This window comes from Hyperolius riggenbachi, chromosome 3 (assembly GCF_040937935.1).
Source record: "Hyperolius riggenbachi isolate aHypRig1 chromosome 3, aHypRig1.pri, whole genome shotgun sequence".
Taxonomy (NCBI): domain Eukaryota; kingdom Metazoa; phylum Chordata; class Amphibia; order Anura; family Hyperoliidae; genus Hyperolius; species Hyperolius riggenbachi.
The window spans coordinates 359,273,437-359,295,201 of record NC_090648.1 but is presented as its reverse complement, the minus strand read 5'-3'; the positions used below and the strand labels follow the sequence as shown (position 1 = coordinate 359,295,201).

At 41.5% G+C, this 21,765-nt stretch overlaps 1 protein-coding gene across 1 annotated transcript; it reads right to left on the bottom strand.

The window, feature by feature from the left end:
- Nucleotides 1-3,239: 3,239 nt before the first annotated feature.
- LOC137561543 (ranaspumin-like) lies at nt 3,240-19,968 on the bottom strand. The gene is made up of 11 exons (XM_068272858.1): nt 19,867-19,968; nt 19,654-19,698; nt 17,307-17,362; nt 11,824-11,886; nt 11,088-11,144; nt 6,881-6,931; nt 6,439-6,504; nt 6,278-6,328; nt 4,720-4,752; nt 3,831-3,906; nt 3,240-3,354 (listed from the first exon to the last, which is right to left on the bottom strand). Exons 1-10 carry the CDS (start codon nt 19,913-19,915, stop codon nt 3,847-3,849), a joined length of 531 nt encoding a protein of 176 aa, XP_068128959.1. The 5' UTR covers nt 19,916-19,968; the 3' UTR covers nt 3,240-3,354; nt 3,831-3,846.
- Nucleotides 19,969-21,765: the final 1,797 nt, after the last annotated feature.

The window sequence follows — 21,765 nt, the reverse complement described above, 5'->3', positions numbered from 1 at the left end:
CCCCACCTGGTGTCCATAGGTGCCCCGGATCACCAAGGACCCTAGCACCGCCCCTGGAGAGACATCAGACACACACACACACACACACACACACACACACACACACACACACACACACACACACACTTCCATTCACTTTATTTCTCTGTCATACACAGAGACCTCCTGTGTGTGGCTGTAACCTACCTGACAGAGGAGGCTGCAGGAGGGATTGGGCCTGAGCGTGTAACTCATTTATCTACTGCATGAAAAGATTGTACAGAAGTGATAACTTTAAGGTCACCTGAGCTGAGAAGGAAATAAAGGCTGCCATATTTATTTTCTTTTAAACAATACCAGTTGGCTGGCTGTCTTGGTGATCACCTGCCTCTACTACTTTTAGCTACTTACCCCGAACAAGCACGCAGATCAGATGTTTCTAATGGAAGTCTGAATAGATTATCTGCATGCTTGCTTCAGGTGTGTGATCCAGATGCTATTGCAGCCAAAGAGCTCATCAGGACTGCCAGACCACTGGTATTGTTGTAAAAGGAAATAAACATGGCAACCTTCATAATCCTCTCAGTTCAGGTGTCCTTTAAGGACTGGAGTGAATGCTCTCCCTGCGAAAGCTTGCCACAAACTTTAATAAAGAAAGATTCTTTAGTGAATTGACATTTACAATGTTGATAATTTGTGATAAGTCTTCACTTGCTGTTTTAGCACCAGTGTGTAGATAGTAAATTGTTACCCTTGTGTACAACAGTAAAGGACGACTGAATCGAGTGGAATATGAAGCTTGCCATATTTATTTTCTTTTAAGTAATACCAGTCGTCTGCCTATCCTGCATATTCTTTGCCTCTCTAATACTCTTAGCCGTAGACCCTGAACAAGCATGCGACAGATCTGGTGTTTCTGACATTATTGTCAAATGTGAAGATTAGCTGCTTGCTTGTTTCTGGCATTATTCAGACACTTCTGCAGCCAAATAGATCAGCAAGGCTGTTTAAAATTAAATACATATGGCAGCCTCATATTCTTTTTAAATTACACCATAAAGATTTGAATTGAAGTATTTGTGTATTTTCTTAAGTTGCCAACAAAAACACTCAACATAGTCCCTTCTTACCACTGTACATGTTTCCCCGTGTGGAGGGTTTCTTTGGTACATTCAGCTCCAGTGTTCAGCTCACTCAATCCCCCATTATCCACCAAAACACATGGCTAACACTATTTGCTGAGACCCATATTAACCACCCTGGCGTTCTATTGAGATCGCCAGGGCGGCTGCGGGAGGGTTTTTATTTAATTAAAAAAAAACTATTTCATGCAGCCAACTGAAAGTTGGCTGCATGAAAGCCCACTAGAGGGCGCTCCGGAGGCGTTCTTCCAATCGCCTCCGGCAAGCATAAGTAACAAGGAAGGCTGCAATGAGCAGCCTTCCTTGTTTGGCTTTCCTCGTCGCCATGGCGACGAGCGGAGTGACGTCATGGACGTCAGCCGACGTCCTGACGTCTGCCGCCTCCGATCCAGCCCTTAGCGCTGGCCGGAACTATTTGTTCCGGCTGCGCAGGGCTCAGGCGGCTGGGGGGACCCTCTTTCGCCGCTGCTCGCGATCGGGCAGCACACGCGGCTGGCAAAGTGCCGGCTGCGTGTGCTGCTTTTTATTTGATTCAAATCGGCCCAGCAGGGCCTGAGCGGCACCCTCTGGCGGTAATGGACGAGCTGAGCTCGTCCATACCGCTAAGGTGGTTAAAGAGAAAAGCCCTTTAGAGTGGCATATTTCAATAAAATTGTTTTTTTTTTTTTCCGGGTGGTAGTGGGGTTGTACAAACAAAGTTTCATGAAAACGTAGACATACAGAGCAACGAATGCACTGACAGCTTATGATGATATCATTGGGACTTCCAGGCATGACCCATATGGACTTGTTTGGCTGAAAACCCTCAAACTGAACAGAGGCAGCAAATTAAAGTAACACTAGTACGTACTTATGTAAAACTCCGGATTGACTGGAAACAATTTAATGTCTTTTTCAAGGCAAGACATTTGTCATACTAGATTTCAACGCTACTTTAGCTGCGTACATTGATAAAGGGCATTTCTGTAATATGGGCACTGGGGATAACCGCTAGTACAATATTAGTAAATTACCTATACTCTACTATTGGGCTCTAGTTTATTCTGAGTTAAATACCAATATTTTAATGTCGCCTAATCTGACCCTATTCTCACTTGAACTTTCCCTCTAATGATGCCCAGCCATATCCTACTTCCTGTGCCATAATCTCCACCAATATAGGCATCAGCTCCACTAAAAACTCCCTCTACCAATATTCACACCTTCTAATCATAATAACTATAGGGTGCTACCAGCACTCAAATGACCATTTTGGGCTATTGCAAAGCCCATTTTACCAGTCATCCACCAGCCCCAAAACTACCTGCTTCACTTAAAGGACTTACGAGCCCAAATAGGTAAAACAAGAGAAGTACCTTAATCACTTTTAAATGCACGGAGGACGCCATCCGCGCCCTCTGTGCAGTTCCGCCGGGTCCCCGCAGTGTGATAGCCCCCCGTGCCGCTCCTGACCCCACGGACGGGGTCGAGCACCCATTCCTCTCCTAAGATGGCCGCCGGAGCTGGCTGTGGCTGCGTAGTCTGCATACACGTTAGTGCGGCTGCGCAGCTCTAGGCAGCTCTAGGTCCTCCCCTCCCCAATCCACGCTACTGTGCGTAGATGGGGGGGCCCTAAAGCTGCGCAGCCGCACTAACGTGTATGCGGACTGCGCAGCCGCGGCCAGCTCTGGCGGCCATCTTAGGAGAGAAATAGGAGCTTGACCCCGTCCGTGGGGTCGGGAGTGGCACGGGGGGCTATCACACTGCGGGGACCCGGCGGAACTGCACGGAGGGCGCGGATGGCGTCCTCCGTGCATTTAAAAGTGATTAAGGAACTTCTCTTTTTTTTACCTATTTGGGCTCGTAAGTCCTTTAAGCTACATCACTGAATTTCAGATTTAATAAACATGGCTCTTTACTGTAAGCTTCTTCAAGGACACAATTTGATATGCATAGTTATGTGCTAATTATATAGCACTGCAGAATATGTTGGCATTTGGTGGGGAATCTAAAGTATAGTAGTACTGTCATTTTAAGAAAGATGGAGTTCCTAGCTTTATTATTAATTATACTGTGATAGTTGAATTTTTGAAGTCTGACACTCAATGCACACTAAATAGAGAAATACAAAGCAAGATATTTATGATAAACATACATTTATTAAAACTGAATTAAGCAATCATTCACAATTGGTTAAAATAGTATAAAATCATTTCTTAATTCATTGTTCACCGTGTTTGCTTTGACCTGATGCCTGTAAAAGAAAACACAGTGGTAAATTAGAATAAAACTCATCTTGCACTATAATGTAACAGTTGTTGGGCAATGACTATTTAGAAATTAGTATGATTGCTAGAGGCAGTATTTGAATCAGTGTAATGCTGGATCCCCACCATACAATTTTTCGGTCGATTTACATGCCTGATCGATTATTTCCAGCATGCCCGAACTAAGGATCAATCAATGTTATGAGTGATTTCCGTTCATTTCTATGGAAATCGCTCATAAAATCACTTATGAAATCAATCGATCCTTAGATTGAACATGCTGGAAATAATCGATCGGGCATGTCAATTGTACGAAAAATTGTGTGGTGTGGATCCAGCAAAAGATAGAATGATTACATTGAGTGAGAATACATGTTGCTGTTGAAATTAACAAATGTAGCACATTTGGTACAATCACAAAGCAAACAAGCACATGAACACACAAAAAAACTAATTCACTTACACCGCTGAAGAGGTTTTCATCCCAATAAGCCACCCAAAAGACCACCGCTGGCTCCTTTTCCACCACCTAAGCCGCCCTTATGGATAAATCAGAAGAACGTGTTAAAAGGCTGGATTTCATATATACTTGCATTTTATTCTGTAGATTGCGACATGTTTTAAAATTATAAAAATTTAGTTAGTTAGACAATTTGAAAGTTATCCTTTCAATGCAGATTTTCAGATCCTACCAAGTCTAGTGTAGTCATGCATGTGCTATTTATTGTAATGTGTCATAATGATGACATTTTCCAGCATTTAAAAAATGGTTAATTAACTGGAAAATTATGGGGGAATCAACATTGCAGTGCAAATAGTGTCATCTCGTAGGCTCCTTGAAGAGAATGTCTGAGGTGATTAAAAAACCAAAATCTACTTACCTCAAGCTTCCTCCAGCCCCTTGCAGCCATCCTGTGCCCTCGCCACAGCTCCGCTTCTTGCCGGTGGCCCAGGATCCCCTCCGGTACAGGAGGCCTATTTGCGCTTCAGCATGTGGCTCACGTAGTCGTGCTGACGTCATCAAGACTGTACTGCGCAGGTGCAGTATTTTTGCACCTGGCCAGTACAGTCAGGATGATATCAATGTGACTCCATGAGCCACATGCTGAAGCGCAGGTAGATGCCAACCTGGCAAGGTCGGCATCTGCACCGCAGAGGACTGGTAGCCACCAGAGCTGCAACGAAGGCACAGGACAGCTGCAAGGGGCTGGAGAAAGCCTGAGGTAAGTAAATTATGTTTTTTTAATCACCCCAGACCTTCCCTTTAACATACTTTCAAATGGTTCAGTTGTTGTCTGTGTAAGATTTGTAACAAATCAACACATTTAATCAGTTAAGTAAATATTTATTACCAGTATGTCTGCCAGGTTTCCAAGTGGTTCTCCCTACAAAATGTATGAAAGACAAAACTATTAGTACAGGGAGGAAGGGGATTGCTAGATAAACTGGAAATTGGGAGTGGTGCTGGGCAAATCTAAGCCAATGTACACACTGAGAAAATCAATAGAAGTGAAAATTTCACAGTCTAGTTCATACATTTCAGCCTGATCTCACTAGATTGTAAGTTAACAAGGGCAAGATGGACCACCTCTTATTATTTTGTCATAATTTATAATATGTGTACCAATTCTATTGATGTCTCATACACGCATTACCTATGTATGTATTTATACTTGTGTTGCTGGATTGTTGTGATCGTACAGTGTCTTGAACTTCTCATGTATATATGTTCCACAATATTTGGCTTGCACTATGAGCAGTGCAATGGAAGATGTTGGCACTATTTAAAATAATAATAATAATAATAATAATAATAATAATGTCCTTTAACCACTTCAATACCAGCAGCCTCTGCCCCCTTAAAGGGAACCTTAACTGGCGGGGAAAAATAAATTCACTTACCTGGGGGCTTTCCCAAGCCTCCTGCAGCCGTCCTGTGCCCGCGCCGGTCCTTCGGTGCCCTCCGGTCTCCCTCCGCCGCTAAGTTTCGTTTTCGGACGACTGCCAGTCGTCCTCGGGCAAAGCGTCCTCTTCTTCCGCATTCCTCGTCGTAAAGAGCCGTAAAGCGCGTCCGCATGAAGTGAATTTATTTTTCCCCGCCAATTAAGGTTCCCTTTAAGGACCAGAGGCTGCTGGTATGCTAAAACGCTGCATACCAATGAATCGCCGCAATAATCCGTCGCTCCCGCCAGTCACACCGCTCTGTCCCCGCTGTAGGCTGCTCTCTCTGCCGTCTCTATAACGGCAGAGCGCTGTGCGCCGGTCAGGAGCCGCTTTCATTGACTCCTGACCCTGCCACTCAATGTAAGCAAATGGGATTGGCTTACAGTAATGACAGGGCCAGGAGCCAATGAAAACTGCTCCTGCCCGGCTCACAGTGCTCTGCCGTCATAGAGGCGGCAGAGCAGCACATTGCGGCAGGGGCAGAGCGGTGGGAACTGGCGGGGGCGCGCGGTGAATGGGACGTAGAGTTTACGTCCGGTCAGAACCGCAGCGCCACCCGCCCGACGTAGATTTGTACTGCGTTGGTCCCTAAGAAGTTAACAATGAGACAAGAGTGAAGGACGTTATTTCATGGAAGCTTTTTTTTTTTTTTTTTTTTCTTTTTTGGTTCTTGGAAGCCTTCCTCCACTTTGACAGTCATGAGCTGCTAAAGTAAAGGTGTAAAGTGCTTATAACATGGATGGAGTGATGTAAAGAGGTGGCAGTCAGTGGCGGAGTGATATTCAATGAGGACTCTGCTTATAAAGATTGAGAAGGAGTAAAGTTTAGTAGGTGAGATGCAGTATAGGTGTAAATAAAATGGCTATAGCACTGTAGCATAAATAAGTATAAGGTTCCAAGGAACATAGTTAACATTGATTTATTTTCAAAGATAATTAACAAAAGTGTTACACTTGTAAAGCTTACCAGTACACCACATAAGAGACCTGAGAGTGTTCCTAGGAGTTCCAGTTCATCCTAGAAAACAGTGAATGATAGATTGTCAATCATCCAATCTGTTTACCATCACTATTATAATACCTATTTAATCACCTTATAATACCCTTTAAATGCCTAGAATACCTTACCACTAATTTCAAAATCTGATCCACAAGCTTCTTTGCCACTTCACCAACTTTGTCTGTAACTTTTTCCTAGACATTAGTTAAAGAAAAACAACAACAACAAAACATTAATGAAGTATACATCTAACACTATTGTACTGTGCTGCCCATAATTATTCATACCCCTAGCAAATTTTGACTTCAACCAGCAAGTCATTTTTTGACGAGAAATTACGTAAGTGTCTCCCATAAGATAATAAGATGATGTACAAAAGGCATTATTGTGGAAAAAAAATTCTCAGCTGTAAAATGCAGTTGTTTCAGATACTGCATCCATTAAGCATGGACCAGTATTGCAATATTCCATTTGTTATTGCATTCAACACTGAAATATATCCAGCTATTAACTTTAAAATGTTTCATAGCATCATTTTTTTTTTTCATGTATAGGACACATTTTATTTACCAGGAATTCTTCCAGACTCAGGATTTCATCAACGGTGCAGCCTGCCCTAATCTAAAAAAATAAAATAAAATAAAGAAATGACATGTTAACCATGCCAGTCTGAAGCACATAAAAAAAAAATCAACTGAACATTTGTTTTAGGCTGGTTCACACTACCAGTGCTTTTAAAGCACTAGAGATTTGAAAAGCTCCTGCTAATGTAATGCTATGAATATGTTCTGACTTGAACAGTGTTATATTTGAAAAACAAAAAATAAACAAAACACTAAAAAACAAAAAATAACAAACAAAAAATAACAAACAAAACTGAAAAACAAAAAAATAAACAAAACACAAGCATTACATTAGCAAGAGCTTTTCAAACCTCTGGCACTTTAACTACTTGCCGACTGCTCCACGCCAATTGGCAGGAACGCGGCGGCAGCCCCAGGATTAGTCCACACCAATTGGCGTGAATGACTGGGAATGGGGCTAGCAGGAGATCATGCGCCAATGTGCACGCATCTCCACTTGGAAGGCGAACCTCCGCTCTGCCTTCAGTCTCCCAGCAGCTATCGCCACTCTGGACTGTTAGACGGCAAAATCGCTGTCTAGAAACATTGTACAGCTCTGCGATCTACAGCAGCGCTGTACTGGGGACAGCCGTGTGACACAGCTGTCCCCCTGGCAGGCACAAAAATGATTGGCTTTCATAGGCTGAAGCCTATGACAGCCGATCACGCTGATTGGCTCGCGGAGGGAAGGAGGGAGGGATATAAAATAAATAAAAAGGTAAAATGTATTCAAAAATTAATAAAATAAATATTTATAAAAAAAAAAAAAACAACTGGGGAGCAATCAGACCCCACCATCGGAGAGCTCTGTTGGTGGCGAGAAAAGGAGGTGGGGAGTAATCACTTGTGTGCCGAGTTGTGCGACCCTGCGGTTAGGCCAAAAAGCTGCAGTGGCCCAATTAGTAAATAATTGCCTGGTCACTAGGGGGGTTTATAACCACGGTCCTCAAGTGGTTAAAAGCCCTGTTAACCTATTTTGGTTCCTGGACGTAGTTTCTACGTCCAGGAACCATGCGCGCTACCGCGCGCCCCCGCGGCCGATCGTGCACGCGCACTCCCGGCCGCGGATTCGGTAGCCAAGGAATCAATGTATCGGGCTATGGAGCCCGATCACTGATTCCTCTCCCCCGCTGAAAAAGCGACAGCTTCTCTCGGAAGCTGAGCTTTTTCTGGCCGTCTCCTTCCCGATGCGTCACTCTAAGCTCGTGGTACGCTTAGAGTGACGTCATGTAAACAAACTCATGGCCATCTTGTGGCCAAAAAGTAATACTACACCTGAAAAAAAAAAAAACAAGAATTAACACACATTTACATTATAAATCTATTGTTTACCTCCCACCCTCCCAAAAGTACCCAAATAAAATGTTTAGTATAAAAAAAAAAACCATTACAATAAAAAAAAAAAAAAAAACATGTAAATATTTACCTAAGGGTCTAAACTTTTTAAATATCAATGTAAAGATGAAATATTTCTATATTTTTTTTATTTTAAACTTGTAAATAGTGATAGAAGCAAAATGGTAAAAATGCACCTTTATTTCCAAATAAAATATTGTCGCCATACATTGTGATAGGGACATAATTTTAACGGTGTAATAACCGGGACATATGGGCAAATACAATACGTGAGTTTTAATTATGGAGGCATGTATTATTTTAAAACTATAATGGCTGAAAACTGAGAAATAATGAATGTTTCCATTTTTTTCTTATTCTTCCTGTTAAAATGCATTTACAGTAAAGTGGCTCTTAGCAAAATGTACCCCCCAAAGAAAGCCTAATTGGTGGCGGAAAAAACAAGATATAGATCAGTGCATTGTGATAAGTAGTGATAAAGTTATAGGCTAATGAATGGGAGGTGAACATTTCTCACGTGAAAATGACGGAACCTGAATGGGTTAATGTGCACCAGTCCTTAATGGTATGAAAGTGATATGATAAAACCTGTGCATTCTGTCAGATCTAGAGGACAGGTTTAATTAACCACTGGGTCCGATCCAATTCACTTCTTCTCCAAAGATTTCTCCTTGAAGATCATTTTAATCTGTTGTTTAACCACTTTCCCCACCACTACAGTATATCTACATCAGCTGTGACACCCTCCAAGCCACAGCCACGTAGATATACTGACCTCCTTGCAGCCCTGCTGTGCACGATCGGGTGCGCTTCAGAGCGCACCCTCCGGCACTGTCAGCTGCAATACTAATTGGTGGAAGGGAACATGTTCCCTTTTGGCCAATTAGTCCACCCCCCTCCCATGAACGATCGCTGCAGTAGTGAACTGCAGCGATCCTTCATCTGTCCCCCTCGGCACACAAATAGTAAAAAAAAATCAACCAGCAAGCAGCCTCATTCACCTTACCTCGTTCCTGCGACTATCCTGAAGCCCGAGCCTCCGATCCCTGCTCTGCAGTCAGCCGCATATTGCCAGAAACCCGGGTCCCGGCTTAATGACGTCATCAAGCCGGGACCCGGGTTACCGGCAATATGCGGCTGACTCCAGAGTGGAGAACAGAGGATCGGGCTTCAGGATAGTCGCAGGAACGAGGTAAGGTGAGTGATGCTGCTTGATGGTGGATTTTTTTTATGATTTGTGCATGGAGGGGGCTGCCCTTATGGGGGGGGGGGCATCTGGCTATCGATTCTGGGGGGGGGGGGCAGGATATGTAAAAGGAGGGGTTCATGTTTGCTGGGGGGCATCTAATTGACTAAGGGGAGGGGGGATTTACTAATTTGGTGCATCTGGGCACCTGGGGGGGGCAATAATCATATACTGGGGGCACATTTGGCTATAATGGGGGGCAGTACTAATCCTGGGGGTACATCTGGCCATAATGGGGGTAATCCTGATCCAGGGACACATATGGCTATAAAGAGGGGCACTATTCCTGGGGGTGCGTCTGTCAATCTATTCTGGGGCTGGCAAACGCAGGGGACATATGTGGCTATGCTAGGGGGGCTTATATTGGGGCCACATCTGGCTATACTGGGGGAGGCGGTGATACGGGGGACACATCTGGATATCTATACTGGGGCAACTTTAACTGGCTGCACAGTTTTTATGTCAATCGCTCTTTTTATTTCCAAATAGAAATTGGTCAACATTTAGAAATAATGCATTTTTTTTAATTTTCCCACTTTGTCCCATTAAAATGCATGGAAAGAAACATTTTACTTCGTACCAAATACCCCCTAATGAAAGCTTAGTTTGTCTTGAAAAAAACGATATATAGATCATTTAAGTGGCACGAGTACAGATGAAGTTATTGCTGATTAAAATGGGACACCGCTAAAGCGTCAAAACTGCTCTGGTCAATAAGGGGAAAACAAGGTCTGGATGCGAAGTGGTTAAAATAACTTTTCACCCTTCTGCAATTGAAAAGTGCCAACAACTACTGTAGGTTAAAAAGTACTGTCAAAATTATTCTGAGTATAATCTTGCTTGCGGAAAAATACATTTTGAGGAGAAAACTTAGGCCAAAAGTGAATTGGATCGGGCATAGTGTGTGCTGCTTAGTAAAGGGTTTAGGCTGTAGCTACTCAAGGGTTTTTACCTTGCATTTTCTATGCAAGGAATCTTCAGCAATTAACATCACACACATAATTTCAATAATTTAAACTTGTTTGTTTCCCATATTTCAAAGAAAATGAAGAAATCCAAAAACATTGCTAGCATGAAACACTTGAGTCCTACCAACAAAGAAGGTAATGGCATGCATGAAAGACACAGCTTGTATGAGGCCCACAAACATTGTTGCTTCTTGCGCAAATAGGCATCTTTGACCCATTTTCAGCATGCCCAACAATGATACGCAGTGAGTTTTTGAAAAATTGCTTTGTATAACACTTGCGTTAGTTAATACATTTGATCACACTTACTCCAAGAAACTCCGGGCCATATGCAATTCCCGTTTTCTCCTGAGTTTTCTCCTAGGTGATATTTTTACAACTTATCATAAAATGCCTTTTAAGTCACCAGCAAGCAAGAAAACACTTAAAATAAATTTGATAGTTCTTTTTCACCAACTTTTGGGTACTTTTTCAATTGTACAATGCTGAAAATTGAGTTTACAGAGAAGATCAAAATTATCTCCTAGGAGATAACTCCGGTGAAAAAAATAATTGCATATGGGCCAATGTCCAAAACCACTTACCAGAGCCTGATGCAACTTTTCTAAGAATTCTTTGATCAGTTCTTCGTTGCCTGTTTTCTAGGGGAAAAAGTAGATTTCATTTGTAAAGCTTTTAGCATGTTTTCTAACCTCTACAAACAACAATTCCTAATTCATATGTTTGGTAAGAAACCAGTGTTTCTACTTGTACTAGATTTTCACCCTCACGTGACACTAATTAGCAAATGTACTGTATGTACCTTTACAGTGTAAGGCTGACTACAGTAGGAGAGTGCAGAATGACAACCTGATCTGTTAGCTATAAATTGAGCATTGTCATGAATAATGGTTTTGTCTGTGTCATACTGCTTAGCTGCAGAGATCAATGCACAGTGTTACTCATACCATATTCTTTTGTGCGTGTTTATTGCATTTTAGCTATTTAAGAAGCAATATTATGCTAAGGTTTGACAAGTGAAGAGCAGTACTATAGTTTGACTCGAAACTTAAACCGAGTGTGGAGTTTTCATCTACTTGGACTTGAAATTCATGTAGTTTGTAACTGACAGCTCTCTTGAGTACTAATTCAGCATATCATTTTTCAAGATGCCGGTGCCTGGAATGCATCTGTATTGCTTTGTAAGAATACATTGGACATTGTTATTTATCTCAAGTGTTTTTGAAAGCATATGTACGTTTCTTCTGGATTGACTAGATGTGGTGATAGATGCAAAGGCAAATGAGTGAAAAACGTACATCACAGAGTGCATAGACGTACCTCTCCTTGCTTGTACAAACACAGCAAATCCTTCAGCGCCTCAAGTGTTTCTGGGAGGTTTACCTGTAAATAATATAAAGTTAATCTTAGAATTCTGTTCGGAATATTGTACAACTTTGAATGTATGAAGTACAGTTGTAATCAGGCCAGCAAATGTTACAAAAGGCAGCCAGGCTGTTGTCTTTTAGATAAGCAGGTGAAAGCAATAAACTCAAATCTCTAGTAGTAGTTTATATGCATTTAATACAAAGCTATTTATATATATATATTTTTTTATAAAAATTGCACACTTTGCAAAAATTAAAATAAAAATCTATTTGCTGCACTACTTCACAGATCCCCATCTTCTCACAGGATTTAGTGTATTTTTTGGATCATAAGGTGCACTTATCAGTCAGTGCATCTTATGGTCCAACTATGGGCCCCCGATTTAAAAAAAGCAAACAAACACCAATACGAATGTTGACGATGGGACTTCCCTATTCTGTGCTCACTAGTCCCAGCTGGCAGAGTGTCCTGCGCAGTGGAAGCAATGGTGTGTGTCTCACCTGCTTCAGGTGCCTTGACAAGATAAGCAATGCCCTCTCTCCCTCGTCACGGCTTTCCCTGGTGCCTGACAATGAAAAGGAGGAATCCACACACAGACTTGTATGGAGCAATATAGCTTTTATTGTTCCAGCACACACAGAGGCATAACTAGAAATTATGGGCCCCCCTGTGAAACGTTAGATGGGGCCCCTCCCCCACTTTCTGCACAGGTAAACAGAGAAACAATGTTATTCAATTGGCTAGTGCACACTTGAATGTGTTTTCCCTATGGAGAAAAAGAGACAGCAGTGAAGCACTGCAGACATTTTCTCTATCAATTGCATTCGCTTCTGTGATACAACGTGCATGGTTTCCCACATACAGACATACATGGTGTGCAGAAAACGCATACAGAAAACCCAGACAAGTTTGCTCCCAGCCCCAGCTTATTACGCTCATTCTGTCAATCTCTAATGGAGCAGAATTGGCTCTGCAGACTTCTCCAGCATCACTACAGTACAGAGCACTTGGAGGGGAAAAGAGGGTGGGGGCTGGGCACTGTACACAAGCCCATGCTGAACACTGAATAGGGACTATCTACAAATCATTGTCTACATAACTTTGTATGATTCATTATCAGTGGCTGAACAGATGCAGTCATAAGAACAATTATACTTTTTCTCTCTGTGATCTTAGTTGTCAGTCTCTCATGACTAGGTAAATAAACTTCTCCCCTCAATGGGGCCCCCTGCAGCTTCTGGGCTCCCTGTGGCTGCGTCTTTTGTTACACCCCTGAGCACTTACATGAAACCCACCTGACTGTCTCAGCCAAAGATCATTTTACCTGCCTATGTCTAGACAAAGGGGAATAGATAGGTCCTGAAACGATCGTCGGCTGAGACAATCAGATGTCTTTAATGTGTGTGCTGGAACAATTAAACCCATATTTTTCCATTCAGGTTTGTTTGCAGATCACCCGCCTGTGTCATTCAATTCCTCATTTACTGCTGATTGCTGCATAATATGTTGGTGTTTTACTTGACAATAGTGTAGACTTTGAGCTTTAGCATGTAGTGTGGTTGGTGGTCTAGGGGGTAAGACAAATACCTACTACACACTGAGACCTGGGTTCAAATCCTGGCTAAGGTATGTAAGTTGGCTTTTAAAAAAGTACAAATCCTTAATCATGCTACTTTTTCTATTGAATTGATCATAATGGTACATGCTAGGCCAGCTTTAGGCCAGCTTTAGGAATTTTTGTGTTATTCCGGAAAATTCCGCGGAAATAATAAAATTTCCGCGGATTTCCGTTTGAGAGGTTTAGCGAGCATCCCTAGTTACAATTTTGAGGTCTAAGAAATGTATCTGCGTTATCTGGAGTTCTTTAAAGTTTACCAGAGAAGAACTTAATTAAAAAATGTATACATACCTGGGGAATGGGATCGCTGCCATGCCACCGTCCTCAGTCTTCTCCCTCTTCTGCACCGGGTTCCATTTGTCCGGCCAGTAGCGGCCAGTCTGAGTAAGCACAGTGCGCTCCCGCCGTCTCCCTCTGGTGGAGAATAGTACTGCGCCTGCACAGTACTAATCTCCGCCGGAGAGAGCACACTGTGCTGGTGTCAGACTGTCTGCGACTACCGAAATTAATGGACCCGCTGCAGAAGAGGGAGAAGACGTAGGATGGCAGCGTGGGAGCGATCTGTGAGGATGGGGTATGTATAAATCTTTTAATGAAGTTTGTCTCTGGAATCTGAAGTGAAAATAAACTTATGAGATGATGAATTGTATGTGTAGTACAGCCAAGAAATAGAACATTAGAAGCAAAGCTATCAGTCTCATATTGTTTCAGGCACAAGAAGAGTTAAATGACAACTGTAGTGAGAGGTATATGGAGGCTGCCATATTTCATTTTAACCAAAACCAGTTGCCTGGCAGCCTTGCTAGTCTGTTTGGCTGCAGAAGAGTCTGAATAACAGCAGAAACAAGCATGCAGCTAATTTTGTCAGATATGACAAAAATTTCAGAAACACCTGATCTGCTGTATGCTTATTCAGTGTCTATGGCTAAATGTATTAGAGACAGAGGATCAGTAGGACAGCCAGGCAACTGGTGTTGCTTCAAAGAAAATAAACATGGCAGCGTCCATATACCTCTCACTACAGTTGTCCTTTAACCACTTCAGGATTCTGCGTACGCATAAGTATGCCCCCTAATCCTGAAGCGGTTTCCATGGAAACGGCCGCTCGTTCCATGTCAGTTCACGGAGGGTGTCTCCGATCGCGGCTCGCAGGGTAAATGTAAACATGCGGGGAAGATCTTCCCCGCTGTTTACATACATACAGTGCTGTAGATTAAATGAGAGGAAAGAAAGCCCCCACTTTGAGCACCACTTGAAAAAGATACAAAAATACTTTATTCAACAATAAACATCTGATAATGAAAACATGATGAGATTCAACATGATTAATAAAAACAAAACAAACGGCAAAAGACAATTCCCTGCTGCCAAAGAACAATCATGAATACATATGATAATAAGCGTAATGATCTAGCATCCAATGACAATATATCAATCAAATAATCAAAATGCTGATGAGATCCTACCAGCATGGTGGGCATCTAAAAAGAGCCCACCAATACTTGAACCCGGGTTCAGTAACAATGTGTGAAAAGAGGGGGAATAAATCCCAAAGTGCATATAACAAGTGCAAAAATTGCTGTAAACAGTGTCAATAAATAATCAATATATGATAAGTAAGAGCAGCCTAATGGCAAAGTGCATGAGAAAAGGAATGGTGAGTGCTACAAAGAGAAAAATATATACTTGAAGGAGAGAGAAGACAGGCGGTGTCTTCTCTCTCCTTTAAAGCGGGGTGACACCCGCGGAGCTAGCGGGATAGTCCGGAGGGATACCGACTCTTCCCTGCCATTTGCATCCTATCTGACCTGTTCTTACCTGAGGATAAGTATATATTTTTCTCTTTGTAGCACTCACCATTCCTTTTCTCATGCACTTTGCCATTAGGCTGCTCTTACTTATCATATATTGATTGTTTATTGACACTGTTTACAGCAATTTTTGCACTTGTTATATGCACTTTGGGATTTATTCCCCCTCTTTTCACACATTGTTACTGAACCCGGGTTCAAGTATTGGTGGGCTCTTTTTAGATGCCCACCATGCTGGTATGATCTCATCAGCATTTTGATTATTTGATTGATATATTGTCATTGGATGCTAGATCATTACACTAATTATCATATAATAATGGCAGTATTTGTATATATATATTTGTTTCTCCTGTCGGACTCAAAGCGCTTGCGAGGCAGCCACTAGAGCGCACTCAGTAGGCAGTAGCAGTGTTAGGGAGTCTTGCCCAATGAACTCCTTACTGAATTACTGGCTTACTGAGCAGGCAGAGCCAAGATTCGAACCCTGGTCTCCCGTGTCAGAGGCAGAGCCCTTAACCAGTACACCATCCAGCCACTGTACCAGCCATATGTATTCATGATTGTTCTTTGGCAGCAGGGAATTGTCTTTTGCCGTTTGCTTTAATTGTTTTTATTAATCATGTTGAATCTCATCATGTTTTCATTATCAGATGTTTATTGTTGAATAAAGTATTCTTGTATCTTTTTCAAGTGGTGCTCAATGTGGGGGCTTTCTTTCCTCTCATTTAATCTACATTTATCTCTTGAGTCCTAGCACACTTGATTTGCATATATAATTTTTTGCCAGTGTTGCAGACATTTCCTTGTCCATACATACGGCGCTGCTGCGCAGTAGCGCCGTAGAGGAGATCGGAGATCCCCGGCCTCTGATTGGCCAGGGATCACCGGCATCTGATAGGCTGCAGCCTATCTGAGGCGGCGCAGGACGGATTTCCGTCCTGCGCAGCCCATAGTGACGAGGGGAGGGAGGGAAGGAGGCAGAGGGAGGAATAGCGCTGCGGAGGGGGGCTTTGAGGAGTGTCCCCCCCCCCCCCCCGCTAGGTACAGCAGCGCGGCGGTGATCAGACCTCCGCAGCAGGACATCCCCCTAGTGGGGAAAAAAAGGGGGAAGTCTGATCGCCCTGCCTGATATCTGATCTGTGCTGCGGGCTGAAGAGCCCCCGCAGCACAGATCAGGCTGAAATCCGGAAGTGGTTAAGAAACTTCACTTGTTTCCTATGCAAAAAAGATTCTCTGAGCTCTCTGACCCAACTTGGACAGCAGCTTTTTTTCTGAAGCACTTTTACATCAAAGAAACAGTGAAAGACAACTTCAGATAAGGTGTTACTGCAGGGAAGTTCAAAGGGTCATTAGCTCTGCTCTGTTTCATAGTTTAAAATACCGAATGTCGTTTGTAAACTGCAAATATCAGAGAATGATGCAATGTTATAAAAAAAGCTATATAACTGAAGATAAAAATGACTCTTTTCTTTGCTACAAATGTTCTATTATCTGTACTTACACATACAAATCATTATATGATAAGTTGTTTTTTCTTTTGCTTCAGTGTCACTTTAGGAGCAATTTAAAATGTGTTGGTTACCTACACGTTTATCTATAATAGTTTGTTTTCAGTACTGATGTAAGAATGGGGATGAGCTGACAATCTGGCTAAAATCATTTTTTTTGCATAAAAAAGTATTTTTCCCTAACTTTATATTCTTGAATAAGTATAATAGATTTTTTTTGTAAGAAATGCATTTTTGCAAAAAGAGAACTTGAAAATGTTTTGAAAATGTTTTCCCGCATGTTCAATGACAGTGACACAGTGCTGTTGCTGAAAGTGTTTTTGCATTCATACCCCCATATACTTTAGCACATATTTTCATCCATGAAATATTTTTTTTTCGAAGGCTTTAATACATTTGGTGAAAACATGTTTTTCTTTTGCCCATATATTTTCTTAAGTTTTTTTTAAACTGGTGTAAAATAATTATATTTGCTGGTAAACATTATGACATTACCTTGAGCAATTTTTGAAGACATTCCTTGGGGATAGTGGGCACCTCCGATTTGTCACCTTTTCCGAGAGAAAGAAATTAAAATGTGTAATTGGTAGAAAAAACTATAAGCATTCTTACATTGTTTTCAATTAAACGGCACTTCTAAGGTGCTGTTATCCAAAACGCCCTATTCAGTCCCTCATATGCTTGATTCCTGTTCTTCTTAATTTAATCCTGCCAACACCAAATATTGTGTAATCCAAACTCCCAGAACTTTAGTTAACTACCTGCTGCTGCTCTGCCTAGGCCACTGGGTATAAGGCTTGCTGTAATATGAAGTAGAGAGAAATAAGGACTTTGAAATGAATAGAGAAGATGTCACCACATAGCAGCAATAACAAACTATGGCACCATTTGAAAGCAAGCAAAGATGAGTGAGGATCGGTATTGGAGGTCTAATAAATAGAACTTAGGACTGGAAGGTTCTCATGGTCCGTAGTACCAGTATGTGCAGATGAGTGAGAATCAGTGTTGGAATTGTAAAAGAACTCAGGGCTGGAGAGGGAGGAGTGTTTGGGGAAGGGTGTTTTAGATATCTACACTCAGTATATGCACCAGTTTTAAGTAAATTGTGTTCAGGAAATATAATTACAGTTAATAAATTGAATCTGTTTTTGAAAACCATGGTATTTAATACATATAGGAGAAATTAACAAAACAACTCATTCCTGCCTTTCCTCAATGGGAAATAAACATTTTTCCAATGTACGGGGTTAGCTCTACTTACTAGGGAGGTTCAATGAGCTGCAAATAATTTTTATATGCGATCTTATGCATCTTAAAAATGGACCAATTAAATCCACCCATTGAATTTGATTGGTCCATTTTCTAGCTGCATATGTTTTCATGCAAAATTTGCACAATCCTGCATCTGCTCAGAATTAAGGAGGCAGAAGAGAGAGTTTATTAGACCCAAAGTAAAAATAACATTTTTAAGAGGTTGCTAAAATAATGATACATTTTGATATTTAAACAGTTAATCTAGAATGTTTTAGTTATATTTATGTATTTTCAATGCTGCTTGCAGTTCCACTTTAAAACAAAAAATGTTATACAGATGCAGTGTAATAACTTTTATTATTCAAAATGCAAACACTAATATTATTTTTTTATAAACTCAGGGCAAAAATATAACACAGAATCAATGCAAAGGAAATTACCAGAATTCATTGTGCTCATTCGAGTAAAACACAATAACATTTTGAATATTTAATTAATGTAAAGTGGTAATGCAATGATATACAGTATAGTGGAATGTTATAAATGATTCAGAATACCAATTTTTTTTGCTTAAATTATTCTTGTATTAGTATCAACAATAGTTTATCATATCTATATATTGCTATATATTGGTATTTAGTGGTTTGCGCTCTAGCCTTGCAGCGCTGGGTCCCGAATCCCAGCCAGGTCAACATCTGCAAGGAGTTTGTATGTTATCCCCCTGTCTACACGGGTTTCCTCCAGGCACTCCGGTTTCCTCCCACATCCCAAAAACATACGGATAAGTTAATTGGCTTCCCCCTAAAATTGACCCTAGACTACAATACATACACTACACAATACACACATAGACATAAGACTATGGTAGGTAGGAATTAGATTGTGAGCTCCTCCGAGGGACAGTTAGTGATAAGACTATATATACTATGTACAGCGCTGCAGAAGATGTTGTCGCTATATAAATACTAAATTATTATAATAATTGGTATGTAACCCCATCCTCCTCATAATGTTCATCCTAGGTTATTATGGCACGCAGCCTTCTGCCCTTGAACACTCTGGGAGATCAGGGGATAAACCTGTTTACTTCACTAGGGGAAAAAGAATCCACAGGGATTAACCTTTCCAGCAGTAAAGATGCTGGCATCACTGATACATTTAAGAATGTAAATCAGGGTGAGAAAAGATTTTACGATGGATAAACATTGAATGTATTATAAAATAATTTTGTAAAAAAGGAAGAAAAAAACAATTTTATTCATGGTTAAGTACAGAAAAGTTCCTCTTTAAACAACGTTACTTATAAGGACGTCCTCTTTTTAAAGTCATAGCCACTCTATATTATGTGTTACGAAGAAATTGTATATCAATGAGAGCTTCATTCCATGGTACTATATATGTCTACACACTCGTTGCTTGCTTGCACATGGTAGAAAAACAGATTTCTCAAGGTTTTACCGTAACAGCATTATTTAGATGATTATGGTGTATTATTTAAATGTGTTAAAAACAATAATAGACTTTATCATACTGACAAAGAATCTGAGAAGACAAATGAAGGAACACAGCAAAATATGAAAATACTTGCCTGGTTTATGTCCACCAATGGCAGTAAATCCATCACGTCTAGAACCTGCAAAAAAAATGTACAATTTTTTGGAAGTCAAATAATATATTCAATCAACATAACACCTAAATTAGTTATTTCTTAACATCACCACTTATACTGATATGCAAGGTATTCATATGTGGAGTTCTAATGTCTATTACAATAAATACATGAAATATTGAAAAAACTTACCAAAGCAAAAGCTCACAGACACACAGAGAAAGACAACTGCAATCTTCATGATGTCAAACACTGATTTCTTCAGCCAGGAGAGGATAATTGGGATGTGATGGAACAGTCATTGCAACCTTTTCCATTTATACTTTCAAATTGGCATTTGTCATCACCTCCAAAGATTGATTAAAGATGATCTGTTTGTTTCAAAGGATTGTGAAATGTTCTGAAATCTAAAACATTTCAGTTCTCTTAAGGTTGCATAACACTACGGAAAAAGGATGCATTCATGACTATTTGCACATCTTTTTGACACCAGAATTCCCCCCTAATTATTTCACACACTTGCTACGTGTTATTTTTATTACATTTGTTTTATTGAGTGATTTGTTCAGAATGACTTGGCACTGCCTAATATAAAGCATGATGTCTCCATTTAATTATAAGTGGATTCATCATTTTCATGGAGCTTGAATATTTCAATTTTGATATTACAATCAGCGTGCAAACAGTGTGTCATCATTACCAAAAAGCAGCCACAAGTATTTTATCATGTAACTTTGATGCTCCAGGCCGGCCTTGCTACAGTGCTGGGGAAAGCATTGTCATCTACAACCTGTATTGTGTTCATGCAGAAAAATGCAATATAGATGCATAATTCATGAATATTATAAAGCAAAGTGTGCTTTGTGCAGTATTGCTGTGAGGACAATATCCGAATCTTAGCTGTGGTACAGTGAGCTAACGTTAAAGCTACTTATTACAGTCTCTGTAAAGTTGTGATTTACCCCAGCAGCTTTAACCTCCTTGGCGGTAACCCCGAATGTAGTTCGGGGTAAGCTGCGCAGGAGGTTTTCTCAGGCCCTGCTGGGCCGATTTGCTTAATTTTTTTTTGCTGCACGCAGCTAGCACTGTGCTAGCTGCGTCAGCACACCGATCGCCGCCGCCCCGCGCTCGATCGCCGCTATCCATCGCGCCACGCCGCCCCCCCCCAGACCCCGTGCGCTGCCTGGCCAATCAGTGCCAGGCAGCGCTGAGGGGTGGATCGGGACTCCCAATGACGTCCCGACGCCGGTGACATCATCCTGCCCCGATCTTCCTGATCGGAGATCGACGAAGGTGATCGAAGCGGGCGGGGGGATGCCGCTGAGCAGCGGCTATCATGTAGCGAGCCCTGGGCTCGCTACATGATTTAAAAAAAAAAAACTGCTGCGCTGCCTCCTGGCGGAATTTTTTAGACCGCCAGGGGGGTTAAAGCCAATATTTATGGTGGGTGGGCTAGAGCCCAGAGGTCACATGGACTGGCACTCCTTAGGTGAGCAAAACGTAGGGATATCATTTTTAAGCAAAAACGCTTAGAATATGGCAAAACATGCAGTAAAGTTTTGGCGTATATGTCGAAGTCTTGTGAAGGCTCGGTGGCTATCCCCAGGATATTATCCAGCACAGGTGGGTTTTGCACAATCTCGGTAGATCTCACCAGAGAATGTTTTGATTTCTATACTTATCTGTATACAAGCAGAATGGGGGAAGATGGAACTCATATAAAGGTGTTTTTGGAGGAATTAGACCTCCCAAGACTGGATGAGGAGGTGGTGTTGGCTCTGGAATGCGCCCATCTTGGGGTAAGAAAGTTCTATGGCCATATCCTCCTTTAAGAAAGGCAAGACACCAGGCCCTGATGGTCTTCCTGCCAAATTGTATCTGAAGAGAAGGGCACTGTCAGTACCTAAATTTGTGGAACTTTTTTATGCTTATTCCCTGGAGAGGGGCACATTTCCAGACTCTATCTATGTATGAGTGTAACGATTGGTGTCAGCACGCAGAGAGAATCTGATTATTGGTGATCTGCAGTATCACCAAGAATGCAGATATATACCTGATTATTGATGATCTGCAGAATCACCGATAATACAG

What these genes read in the sequence shown, in the direction of transcription:
- LOC137561543 (XM_068272858.1), bottom strand. Translation starts at nt 19,915, where the DNA reads ATGAAGATTGCAGTTGTCTTTCTCTGTGTGTCTGTGAGCTTTTGCTTT. An exon ending in GTTTGTACAAGCAAGGAGAG is followed by an intron (nt 11,145 to 11,823) that starts GTACGTCTATGC and finishes TTTTTCCCCTAG; the next exon opens with AAAACAGGCAACGAAGAACT. An exon ending in AAAAGTTGCATCAGGCTCTG is followed by an intron (nt 6,932 to 11,087) that starts GTAAGTGGTTTT and finishes TTATTTTTTTAG; the next exon opens with ATTAGGGCAGGCTGCACCGT.